This window comes from Neofelis nebulosa, chromosome 11 (genome assembly GCF_028018385.1).
Source record: "Neofelis nebulosa isolate mNeoNeb1 chromosome 11, mNeoNeb1.pri, whole genome shotgun sequence".
NCBI lineage: Eukaryota > Metazoa > Chordata > Mammalia > Carnivora > Felidae > Neofelis > Neofelis nebulosa.
Genome location: NC_080792.1, coordinates 50,726,183 through 50,739,622, shown reverse-complemented (window position 1 = coordinate 50,739,622; position 13,440 = coordinate 50,726,183). Strand labels below are relative to the sequence as shown.

The 13,440-nt window shown below is 37.6% G+C and overlaps 1 protein-coding gene across 3 annotated transcripts in view; it reads right to left on the bottom strand.

The window, feature by feature from the left end:
• ROCK1 (Rho associated coiled-coil containing protein kinase 1) overlaps window positions 1-13,440 on the bottom strand; it is a 163,846-nt gene that overhangs the window by 81,087 nt on the left and 69,319 nt on the right. For all 3 annotated transcript variants that reach the window (XM_058692553.1, XM_058692555.1, XM_058692554.1), the window contains exon 9: window positions 11,400-11,491. In XM_058692553.1, the coding sequence (XP_058548536.1) occupies window positions 11,400-11,491 (92 nt within the window). The remainder of the gene's footprint in view (window positions 1-11,399; window positions 11,492-13,440) is intronic.

The following is a 13,440-nucleotide window of genomic DNA, read 5'->3' as shown; positions in this document are numbered from 1 at the left end:
TCTGAGGAAACCCAGGTATTAGATTTATTAAACAAAGACTTTAAATAAATTGCCTTAAATGTGCTCAAGGAAACCATGGACAAAAACTAAATGAGGGGTATGATATCTTAACAAATAGAACATACCAAAAAGGAAAAAGAGGGAACCAAATAGAAATTCTGGTACTGAAAAGTACAATAGCTAAAAGTAAAAATGTACAAGGGTTCAACAGCAGATTTGAGTAGGCAGAGGAACCAGTGAACTTAAAGATAGGACCACTGAAATTATCAAGTAGAGGAAAAGAAGCAAACAATGAAAAAGTCAACTTTTGGGACACCATAAATCATACCAACATATACATTAGGAAAGTCCCAGGGAAGTAGAGAAAGGGGCAGAAAGAATATTTAAAGAAATAATGGCTCCAAACTAACCAACTGATGAAATTTAAGAATCTATACATTTAAGAACTCAATGAACTCCAAGTAAGAAATTCAGATCCACACCATGACATGTTATAATAAACTTTGAAAAGACAAAGAATCTTGAAAACAACAGAAAACTGACTTATCGTACATCAGAAATCCTCAATAAGATCAAGAGCCTATTTCTAAGCAAAAACTTTGAAGGTCAGAAGGCAGTGGAATGACATATTTAAAGTGCTGAAAGAAAACAACAGTCAAGCAAGAATTCTATATCCCGCAAAATTATCTTCAAAAATGCAGGGAAATTAAGATATCCCCAGATAAAAGAAAGAGGAGTTTGTTGCTAGTAAACCTGTCTGGCAAGAAATGTTAGAGTTTTTAAGGTTTAAATGAAAGGACACTAGACACTAACTCAAACCTTTACAAAGAAATAAAGAAATAAAAGTAACTACACTGATAAATGTCAGAGCCAGCTTTATATATTTTTGTTATATAATCCACTTAAAAAAAAAATAAACCCACTTATCCCCCCTATATGACTTAAAATAAAATGGGTAAAATAATTATAAATTTATGTTAATAAGCACAGAATATATACAGATACATTTTGTGACAACAACACAGAAGAAAATAGATCTGTATAAAAGCAATTTTTGTATGCTTCTGACAGTAAACTGTATCAATTCAACCTAGACTGTTATCAGTTTAGGATGTTAAATATAATCCCCAGGATGATGACAATAAGAAAATGACAATATATGGAAAAGGAATTAAGAGAGGGAATCAAAACAGTACACTATAAAACAATCCATTAAATACAATAGAAGGCAATGATGTAGGAGATGAGGAACAGAAAAAAATCAGACATACAGAAAATAGGACAATGGCAGATGTCTTTACATACAGTATTCACTTTTTTTTTTTTTTTTTTTTTTTTTTTGGGGACAGAGAGAGACTGAGCATGAACGGGGGAGGGGCAGAGAGAGAGGGAGACACAGAATCGGAAACAGGCTCCAGGCTCCGAGCCATCAGCCCAGAGCCTGACGCGGGGCTCGAACTCACAGACCGCGAGATCGTGACCTGGCTGAAGTCGGACGCTTAACCGACTGCGCCACCCAGGCGCCCCCAGTATTCACTTTAAATGTAAATGAATCAGTCACTAATAAAACGTAGAGATCTGAAAAATGGATTAATAAAATTGATCCAATTATATGCAGTGTACAGTCACTTTAGATCCACAGACATAAAAATGTTAAAAGAATGAAAGATATTCCATGGAAAAAAGAGCTGACGTGGCTATACTAACATCAGACAAAATCAGTAAAATGGTTAGAAGAGACAAAGAAAAACAGGACATATTGATGACATTGATAAAACGGTCAACTCATCAAGAAGGTGCAACAATTATAAACAACACATTAACAACACAGCTCCAAAATATTTGTAGTAAAAAATGACATAAATGGAGAAACAGACAGTTCTAAAATAATGGGGTCATCAATAACCCACTTTCAATAAATGAACTAAACAATTAAACAGAAGATGAATAAGAAAATGCAAGACATGAGCAACACCATAAATGAATTAGATGTAACAGACGTACAAAGCTCACTCCACCACCAAGAGCAGAATACAAACTGCACATGAAACATTCTCCAGAACTATATGTTAGATCAAAAAAACAACTTAAGCAATTTAGAGAGACTGAAATCATATAAACCAGCCACTATGGAATGAAACAAGATCAATAATAGAAGAAACACGGTTCACAAGTATGTTGAAAATAATATGCTTTCTTTTTTGTTAAGTTTTTATTTAAATTCCGGTTAGTTTATATACAGTATAGTATTAGTTTCAGGAGTAGAATTTAGTGATTCATCACTTACATATAACACCCAATGCTCATCACAACAAGTGCCCTCCTTAATACCCATCACCCATCTAACCATCACCCACCCACGTCCCATCCAGCAACCCTCAGTTCATTCTCTATAGGTAAGAGTCTGTTTCTTGGTCTGTTTCTCTTTTTTTCTTCGTTTGTTGTTGTTTCTTAAATTCCACATATGAGTGAAATCATATGGTATGTGTCTTTCTCTGACTTATTCCACTTAGCATAATATATTCTAGCTCCATCCACGTCATTGCAGATAGCAAATTTCATTAAAAAAAAAAAAGCTATTTATTTATTTAAATAATCTCTACACCCCACATGTGGCTCGAACTCATGACCCTGAGATCAAAAGTCCACATGCTCTTCTGACTGAGCCAGCCAAACACCCAAAGATTTCATTCATTTTGGTGGCTGAATAATATTCCACTGTGTGTGTGTGTGATATCTTCTTTTTCCATTCATCAGTTGATGTACATATGGGGTTCTTTCCACAATTTGGCTACTGTTGATAAGGCTGCTGTAAACATCAGGCTGCATATATTCCTCTGAAGCAGTATTTTTGCATCCTTTGGGAAAATACCTAGTAGTGTAATGGCTGGGTCATAGGGTAGTTGTATCTTTAACCTCCTGAGCAAACTCCATACTGTTTTCCAGAGTGGCTGCACCAGTTTGCATTCCTACCAACAGTGTAAGAAGGTTCCCCCTTCTCCACTTCCTTGACAACATCTTTTGTTTCCAGTGTTGTTAGTCTGAGCAATTCTGACAGGTGTGAGGTGGTATTTCATTGTAGTTTTGATGTGTATTTCCTTGATGATGAGTGATGTTGAGCATCTTTTCATGTGTCTGTTAGCCATCTGGATGTCTTCATTGGAAAAATGTCTATTCATGTCTTCTGCTCATTTATTAACTGGATTATTTGTTTTTTGGGTGTTGAGTTTGATAAGTTCATTATAGATTTTAGATACTAATCCTTTGTTGGATATGTCATTCGCAAATATCTTCTCCCATTCTAAAGATTGTCTTTTAGTTTTGTTGACTACTTCCTTTGCTGTGCAGAAGCTTTTTATCTTGATAAAGTCTCAATAGTTCATTTTTGCTTTTGTTTCCCTTGCCTCCAGAGATGTATCTAGTAAGAAGTTGCTACGGTTGATGTCAAAGAGATTAAAATAACATATTCTTAAAAAAAAACAAAAACAAAAACAAGGAGTCAAAGAAGAAATCACAAGGGAGATTAGAAAAAATGCATTGAGACAAATAAAAATGAACAACAACCAAAACTTAAAGGATTTTGCAAAAGCAGTACTCAGAAAAATTTTAGTTGTAAATGCCTATGTAAAAAAAGGAGAAAGATCTCTTGGGGGATCTGACTTTTTTTTTTTTCAATGTTTAATTGAGAGAGAGAGAGAGAGAGAGAGAGAGAGAGAGAGAGAGAGAAAACAAGAGAAAACAAGCGGGGGGAGGGGCACACAGAGAGAGGAAGACACAGAATCAGAAACAGGCTCCAGGCTCCGAACTGTCAGTACAGAGCCAATGTCGGGCTCCAGCTTGTAAACTGCAAGATCATAACCTGAGCCAAAGTCTGTCGCTTACTGAGCCACCCAGGCACCTCATAAGCATCCAACTCTTGATCTTGGCTCATGTCATGATCTTGTAGTTCAAGTTCGAGTCCCACATCGGACTCTGTGCTAATGGTGCAGAGCCCACTTGGGATTCTGTCTCTCCCTCTCTGCCCCTTTCCCTCTTGTGCTCTCTCTTTCAAAATAAATAAACTTAAAAAGAGAAAGAGAGAGGTCTCAAATCAATAGCCCAGCTGTCACCCCAAGGAACTAGGAAAAAAAGAGCAAACTAAGCCCAGAGCTTAGTTTGGAAAGAAACAACCGTAAGGAAAGAAACAACAGAGATTAGAGTAGCAGATAAACAAAATTAAGAATAGAAAATTAATAGTGAAATTAACAAAACCAATAATTACTTTTTAAAAAAGAATCAACAAAATTGACAACAAATCTTTTAGCAGACTAAGGGGAGAAAACAGAAGACACAAATCAGAAATGAAAGTAGTCAGACTTCAAGCTGTAGTCCTAAGCTATAATCATCAAGACAGTACAGTACTGGCACAAAAACAGACACTCAGATCAATGGAACAAAATAGAGAATCCAGAAATGGACCCACAAATGTATGGCCAACTAATCTTTGACAAAGCAGGAAAGAATGTTCAATGGAATAAAGACAGTCTCTTCAGGAAGTGGTGCTGGGAAAACTGGACAGCAACATGCAGAAAAATGAACCTGGACTACTTCTTCACACCATACACAAAAATAAACTCAAGATGGATGAAAGACCTAAATGTAAGACAGGAAGCCATCAAAACCCACGAAGCCAAAACCTCTTTAACCTTGGCCACAGCAACTTCTTACTCAACATGTCTCTGGAGTCAAGGGAAACAAAAGCAAAAATCAACTATTGGGACCTCAAAAAATAAAGCGCTTCTGCACAGTGAAGGAAACAATCAGCAAAACTATAAGGCAACCAAGGAATGGGAGAAGATATTTGCAAACGACATATCAGATAAAAAGTATCCAAAATCTATAAAGAACTTATCAAACTCAACACCCACCCCCCCAAAAAAAATCTAGTGAAGAAATGGGCGAAAGACATGAATAGACACTTCTCCAAAGACTACATCCACATGGCCAACCAACACATGAAAAAATGCTCCACATCACTCATCATCAGGGAAATACAACTCAAAACTACAATGAGATACCACCTCACACCTGTCAGAATGGCTAACATTAATAACTCAGGCAACAGTAGATGTTGGTGAGGATGCGGAGAAAGAGGATCTCTTTTTGCACTGCTGGTGGGAATGCAAACTGGTGCAGCCACTCTGGAAAACAGTATGGAGGTTCCTCAAATTAAAAATAGAACTACCCTGGGGCGCCTGGGTGGCGCAGTCGGTTAAGCGTCTGACTTCAGCCAGGTCACGATCTCGCGGTCAGTGAGTTCGAGCCCCGCGTCGGGCTCTGGGCTGATGGCTCGGAGCCTGGAGCCTGTTTCCGATTCTGTGTCTCCCTCTCTCTCTGCCCCTCCCCCGTTCATGCTCTGTCTCTCTCTGTCCCAAAAATAAATAAAAAACGTTGAAAAAAAAAAAGTTTTAAAAAAAAAAATAGAACTACCCTATGATCCAACAACTGCACTACTAGGTATTTATCCAAGAGATACGGGCATGCTGTTTCAAAGGGGCACATGCATCCCAATGTTTATAGCAGCACTATCAACAATAGCCAAAGTATGGAAAGAGCCCAAATATCCATCGATGGATGAATGGATAAAGAAGAGGTGGTATATATATACAATGGAGTATTACTCGGCAATCAAAAGAATGAAATCTTCCATTTGCAACTACGTGGATGGAGCTAGAGGGTATTATGCTAAGCAAAATTAGAGAAAGACAAATATCATATGACTTCACTCATATGAGGACTTTAAGAGACAAAACAGATGAACATAAGGGAAGGGAAACAAAAATAATATAAAAACAGGGAGGAGGACAAAAACATAAGAGACTGTTAAGTATGGAGGACAGAGGGTTACTGGAGGCAGTATGGGAAGAGGGATGGGCTAAATGGGTAAGGGGCATTTTAAAGAATCTACTCCTGAAATCATTGTTGCACTATATGCTAACTAACTTGGATGTAAATTAAAAAAATAAATAAAGGGGCGCCTGGGTGGCGCAGTCGGTTAAGCGTCCGACTTCAGCCAGGTCACGATCTCGCGGTCTGTGAGTTCGAGCCCCGCGTCAGGCTCTGGGCTGATGGCTCGGAGCCTGGAGCCTGTTTCCGATTCTGTGTCTCCCTCTCTCTGCACCTCCCCCGTTCATGCTCTGTCTCTCTCTGTCCCAAAAATAAATAAAAAAAAAAAAGTTGAAAAAAAAATTAAAAAAATAAATAAATTTAAAAAAACCCGAAAAACAAACAAACAAAAGTTTTATAGCAGAAGGAAAAAAAAAGAAATGAAAGTAGGGACACAATTACCAACCTTTTACAAATAACAACACTAAAAGAAAAAACTACAAATTTTTTTCTACAATTGTAGAACTACAATTGTACACCAACGTATTAGATGACCTAGATGAAATGACAAAATTCCTAGAAAAACACAAACTACCAAAACTTACTTCAAACAAAAAATCTGAACATACCTAAAAGAAAATTAATCAATAATCAAAAAATGTCCTAACAATGGAATATTATTCAGCCTTAAAATGGAACAAAATTCTGGGGCGCCTGGGTGGCACAGTCGGTTAAGCGTCCGACTTCAGCCAGGTCACGATGTCGCGGTCCGTGAGTTCGAGCCCCGCGTCAGGCTCTGGGCTGATGGCTTGGAGCCTGGAGCCTGTTTCAGATTCTGTGTCTCCCTCTCTCTCTGCCCCTCCCCCGTTCATGCTCTGTCTCTCTCTGTCCCAAAAATAAATTAAAAACGTTGGGAAAAAAAAAAAAAAAAAGGAACAAAATTCTGATACATGCTCTAACATGGATGAGCCTTGAAGGCAAGCTAAGAAATACATCAATCTCAAAAAGATAAATATTGTATGATTCCACTTATTTGAGGTAACCAGAACAGTCAAATTCATAGAGACAGAAAGTAGCATAGTGGCTACTAGGGGCTGGGAGTAAAAGAGAATGGAGAGTTATTGTTTAATGTATAAAGAAATTTAGTTTGGGATGATGAGAAAAATCTGGAGATGTTTGCACAACAATGTGAAGATGCTAAATGCGACTGAGCTCTGTACAGTTAAAAATGTTAAAATGGGGGGTGTCTGGGTGGCTCAGTCAGTTAAGCATCCGATTCTTGATTTCATCTCAGCTTATGATTTCACGTTGTGAGACTGAGCTCTGCTTCAGGCTCCCTGCTGACCATGGAGCCTGCTTGGGATTCTCTCTCTCCCTCTGCCCCACCCCAGCTAGTGCATGTGCGTGTGTGCTCATTCTCTCTCAAAATAAACATTTAAAAAAAAAAAGGTTAAATGTGTAAATTTTATGTTATATATACTTTACTACAATAAAAAGATAATTTTTCTTTAAGTTTATGTTTTTAAAACATGAACCCAATATAATACTAAGAAAGTCTAAATTCCTAAGACCCTGAAGCTTGGTAGGCCCTAGATTTCTTTATGAAGCCTACACTGATAATCTCTCCCATGAGAATGTACAACTCTAAAAGAGAGGACACTAGACTTAATTAATCCACAGAACCTGGGGGTGCCTGAGTGGCTTAGCCAGTTGAGCATCCGGCTTTGGCTTGGGTCATAATCTCACAGTTCGTGAGTTCGAGCCCTGCATTGGGCTCTGGACTGACAGCTCAGAGCCTGGAGCCCGCTTCAGATTCTGTGTCTCACTCTGTCTGCCCCTCCGCCGCTTGCACTCTGTCTCTCGCATTGTCTCAAAAATAAATAAACATTAAAAAAAAAAAAAATCCACAGAACCTGGAATAGCATATAGAACCTGGATTATGTGCTTACAGACAACAAATTTTGTTTGTTTTTAACTAACTGGAAAAGTTATCACATGAGCTGACAATTACCCCTGTTATCACCTTGCATCTTTTCCCACCAGCTATAGGTGGATTGGGTAATGGCAGTATGTTTTCTCAAATGAGATCATGAATGGCAAAATGTTTTGCAAATTACCATATTATTATATTTAGCATAGTATTATTAATATTGTATTGTCATATCTAATAATAAACGTTACCAGTTCTTCTCCCCAAAATTTAACTGCCAAGAATGTTGATTCCCTACACTTCTACTTTGTATAATACTGAATAATGGAGGGGCGCCTGGGTGGCGCAGTCGGTTGGGCGTCCGACTTCAGCCAGGTCACGATCTCGCGGTCCGTGAGTTCGAGCCCCGCGTCAGGCTCTGGGCTGATGGCTCGGAGCCTGGAGCCTGCTTCCGACTCTGTGTCTCCCTCTCTCTCTGCCCCTCCCCCGTTCATGCTCTGTCTCTCTCTGTCCCAAAAATAAATAAAAAACGTTGAAAAAAAAAATTAAAAAAAAAAAAATACTGAATAATGGAAATCGTTAAATGGCACATGGTATTCCAGAAGATCTAAGGCTTTGCAGTCAGACAGATTTCAATCCTGACACTATCATTTGCTAGCAGTTAACCTGTAACAGGTTATTTAGGTCTTTTCATTTCTTCTTCTATCTTTAATCTCATTCCAGTCATTTCTTCAATTCTATCTCACATGAGTGGAAAAGTAATTTTACAATCTTAATACTCTGTGCCTCTAAATTAAGAGTGAATAAGATCAGGAAGCTCATGGAATTGCTGCCAAAATTCAAGCTATTTTGTACCCTGCGACCACACCATCAAGGAAGAGATGAAGATTAACTGCCATTATAACTTGTAGATATGTAAGTGGTAAAACTACGAAAAGAAGTATTATTTGGAAAAGGTATGCAATACTACCAAAGAAAATTGGAGTGTCAAAAAAGTTAAAAAGAATTATAACTATTATATAATTTTTAAAAGCTTAGCAGGTCAGAGAGGTCAGTTCACAATAAAAGTATTCTTGGTATTTTAGGGGTGGGAAGTAAAGAAGGGGTAGGAAGAGGGAAAGGGAAGCAGAGAACAATAAGTTCTACAGACTTCAATTTCTCTTTCTTTCCTCTTTTTTTTTTTTTTTTTTAACAATAACTACAAAATAGGAGCCATTAGGATTAGGAAAAGATAGCAAAGTGTTTATGTTAAATCTAAGTACACCATAGCAAAATCACAGATAATATAGATTTTTAAAAAGATAGAGAGGGGCGCCTGGGTGGCTCAGTCGGTTAAGCGTCTGACTTCAGCTCAGGTCATGATCTCACGGTTTGTGGGTTTGAGCCCTGCATCATGCTCTGTGCTGACAGCTTGGAGCCTGGAGCCTGCTTTGGATACTGTGTCTCCCTCTCTCTCTGCCCCTCCCCCGCTGATGCTCTGTCTCTATCTCTCAAAAATAAACATTAAAAAATTTTTAAAAAAAGATAGAGAAATAACACTAATACTAATAAAATTACCTAATTATAGAAATTCTTTAAAGTTTGATTTAAATCAATAAAGTAATTCATTTTACCTGTTCTTTAAATTAATATAAACAGTTACATTAAGGAGGTATAACAATATTATAAAATGCCATTGATTTGGACTCCCCAATTCCACTAGAAGAACTTTTGTTGGTTTGACCACTGATGTTTTCCTAGTGCCTGAAATAGAACAGTACTCAGAATATAGCATATGTTCAGTATTTGTTGACTAGGTTACCCCCTCTCCTAATTAATACCAGTTTTTCAGTACACTAAATGAAATATGTCCTCCCTACTGTTTAGAGCGATTTACTCTGTGGTTATTCTATGGTTATTTATGCATCGTTTCACTCTGAAAAATAATTTAAACCAATATGAAAGATACTTTGTTATTTTCTTCAATCGCCTTTTAAATTTTCTTCAGATTATAATTGTATCTGTAAACTTTCAGCTTTCTTAAACTTCTAAGAGCATAGCTTGAAAAAAAAACCCACGAAATTTTTCAGTGCAACAATTCATCATCCCATTGTCTTCATCCTGGTCTTTACATCAGTTTCTCATGCAGCATAAAGACAATAATCATGTCACATTTACTTGTCAGGAGGAGGAAGTTCTCTATTTCCCAGTATATAACTATTAATAAATTCTGAGGGTCAAGATGTGCCTGTAGCTTTTCCACATAGCAGGTCGTTCAGTGTCATTCTTTGTAGTAGTATAATTTAATTCCTCCAAGAATTTATTTCCCCTTTTCCCTCTCAGTCAACTGTATAGCCTGTATACAGTGTATGTGCTGTACCTGAAGGCAATATAACTGTTACTTTAAAAATATTTGGTGGGGCGCCTGGGTGGCGCAGTCGGTTAAGCGTCCGACTTCAGCCAGGTCACGATCTCGCGGTCCGTGAGTTCGAGCCCCGCGTCAGGCTCTGGGCTGATGGCTCGGAGCCTGGAGCCTGTTTCCGATTCTGCGTCTCCCTCTCTCTCTGCCCCTCCCCCGTTCATGCTCTGTCTCTCTCTGTCCCAAAAATAAATAAAAAAAAAAAAAAAAAAAAAAAAAAATTTGGTAACTAGGATATTTCACTAATGTTGGCAAAACTACAAACTGCTTCTTCAAAATTAACAAGATTCATTTCTTCTAATCTTTCCCTCACAGTCTCAACTACACAGGGAGTCATTAAGACAAGTATGTACTACCCATTTAATTTGTAACTGTTTCTAAAACCACACAGCTGAATTTATTTCCATTATTACTGTTTACTTTACTGCTACAGCAGGAAGTTAGGAACTGGTATATATTATCCTTTCTGTGAATAGGGAAAAAATTCCTGAGACTTCAACAGGAAAAAGATGAATGCTTGGCCTTCCAAATCCACAAAAAGATGTTGGTCAACTTGGGTACCATTATAATTTTTAGTCCATTATGTTAAACAAGGTTTTCTGTGAATCATTTATAATTTTAACTTTTTTTTTTTTAAGTAGGGCAATGTCCTAACCTGACTGAAAATGAACCTCTTGCACACTACATATTTTCATTTCTGAACTGCAAGCTGCAAATCTGATGGAATCAAGTATGGAATTTCCTGTATCTACATACAAATTAAATTCTGGTGTTTATCAATAATAGAACTTTATATTTTATATTTTAAGTTTAGTAAAAACAAGATAACTTGTCCTTTCACAGGAAATATATTTTAATTTAAATTACCCTTTATTAACTTTCTTCACAATGAGATATTTTAATACTAAGACAAAAGGCAAGTCAACAAAGATCAAATATCAAAGCATGACTGCTGAGCCTAATTCCACCTCATTTATATAATATTTCATCTTGGTATCTCAAATGGGATATAAAAGAAGTAGCAGTACTATTTTCCCAATATTATCAAATAGTCTCTCTCTAATTAGGGTAGGATAATATACATAACCACATCTGTGTACTTTAGATTTTTATTATACACATATATTAGCATGGAAGTTTCAACAGATTATTTACTACAACTACTTTTGAATATCCACTGTATTGTTCAAGAAAAAAATAACTTACTGTCTCTGAGTGTTTCCCAAGCCCACTGATCATTTTTGAAGAAAAGATGTCGTTTGATTTCTTCCACACCATTTCGTCCTAATCTCACCTCTCTGAATAGAGGGAAAGAAAAAAGTTACTAATCATTTAAGATATTATTATAACCTGTCCAGATATCTTTGTGGACATAATGCTAAAATCTGTGCATGATGATAAAAATAGTTTTATGTCACCTTGAAATTACATTGGTTGTCAGTGTAATTTTCAGCTGAAATTAAAAAACTAGTTGAAGACAGAATCCTAAAGAATTTTTAAAAATATGTATGAGGGGGTGCCTGGGTGGCTCCGTCAGTTAAGTGTCCAGCTCTTGATTTTGGCTCAACTCAGGTAATGATCTCACGGTTGGTGGGTTCAAGCCCTGCATTGGGCTCTGTGCTGTCAGCTTGGGATTCTCTCTCTGCCCCTCCCCTGCTTGTGCTCTCTCTCTCAAAATAAACTTAAAAATTCACATACATATATATATATATATATATGAAAAACACAGACTTGTTGATACTCAATGACTTTTCTATGGACAACAAAAATACTGATAAATCACTTGCCTTGCTTCATTAGTATCATGAATGAAACAGTGAATTTTTTTTTTTTTTATGTTATTCATTTTTTAGAGAGAGAGAGACAGAGCATGAGCAGGGGAGGGGCAGACAGAAAGGGAGACAGGGAATCCAAAGCACACTCCAAACTCTGAGCTGTCAGCACAGAGCCCGACATGGGCTAGAACTCACAAACTGCGAGATCATGACCTAAGCCAAAGTCGGGTGCCCAACCAACTAGTCCACCCAGGTGCCCCATAATACAGTGAATTTTCTTGATAGATTTTCAAAACAGTGGTAGTTATACATTTTTTGCAACCAAGAACTTTATACCAAAAGCTAACAAAAGCTCAGAAAGACATCTTAAATTTAAAATTTCCATTTAATACCCTATTATAAATATTTGTGACCAGTCAAAAACCAATGACAACTAATTTTTGACATTACTACAAAACTGAGTTTTAATGGGACAAATTACTGATTCCTGGCCTCTTAGGTATACACAGAGATAAAATGTTTAAAAATGTGCCTTTAGCTGATTTGGAAAGGAGAACTCAACAACTTCTGTTCTCTACTAGAGTGCTTATAAACAAGAATATCCCGAATTCCAAAATTTTTCATGAGTTAAAAGATAAATTGCTTTTGATATAATGTGACATCTTTTTAAGAAGCTTTCACTGGGGTGTCTGGGTGGCTCAGTCAGGTAAGCCTCTGACTTCGGCTCAGGTCATGATCTCCCAGTTCGTAGATTCAAGCCCCACGTCAGGCTCTGTGCTGATAGCTCAGAGCCTAGAATCTGCTTTGAATTCTGTGTCTCCCTCTCTCTCTGCCCCTCCCCTGCTCACACTTTGTCTCTCTGTCTCTCTCTCAAAAATAAATAAACATGGGGTGCCTGGGTGGCTCAGTCGGTTGACAGTCCGACTTTCGCTCAGGTCATGATCTTGCAGTTTGTGGGTTCGAGCCCTGCGTCGGGCTCTGTGCTGACGGCTTGGGAGTCCAGAGCCTGCCTCAAATTCTGTTTCTCTCTCTCTCTCTCTCTCTCTCTCTCTCTGACTCCCCTGCTCACGCTCGCTCACTCTCTCTCTCTCTCTCTCAAGAATTAAAAAAAAAAAAAAATTTTTTTTTAAAAGAAGATTTCACTGACTCTCCCAGGCTGGATCAGGAAACTTCTCCATGGTTCTATGGCACATAAACAGTATTAAACTCAGATCCCCGCATCAGGCTCTGTGCTGACAGCTCAGAGTTTGGAGCCTGCCTTGGACTGTGTGTCTCCCTCTCTCTCTGCCCCTCCCCCACTCATGCTCTGTCTCAGAAATAAACCTCAAAAATTTTTTTAAAAAATAAATAAACATTAAAAAAAATTGTTTTCTAAAAAAAGGTTTCACTGACTCCCCCAGGCCAGATCAGGGAAACTGTCCATGGTTCTACGGCATATAAACAGTATTAAACTCAGAGTACTTATCTCTCTG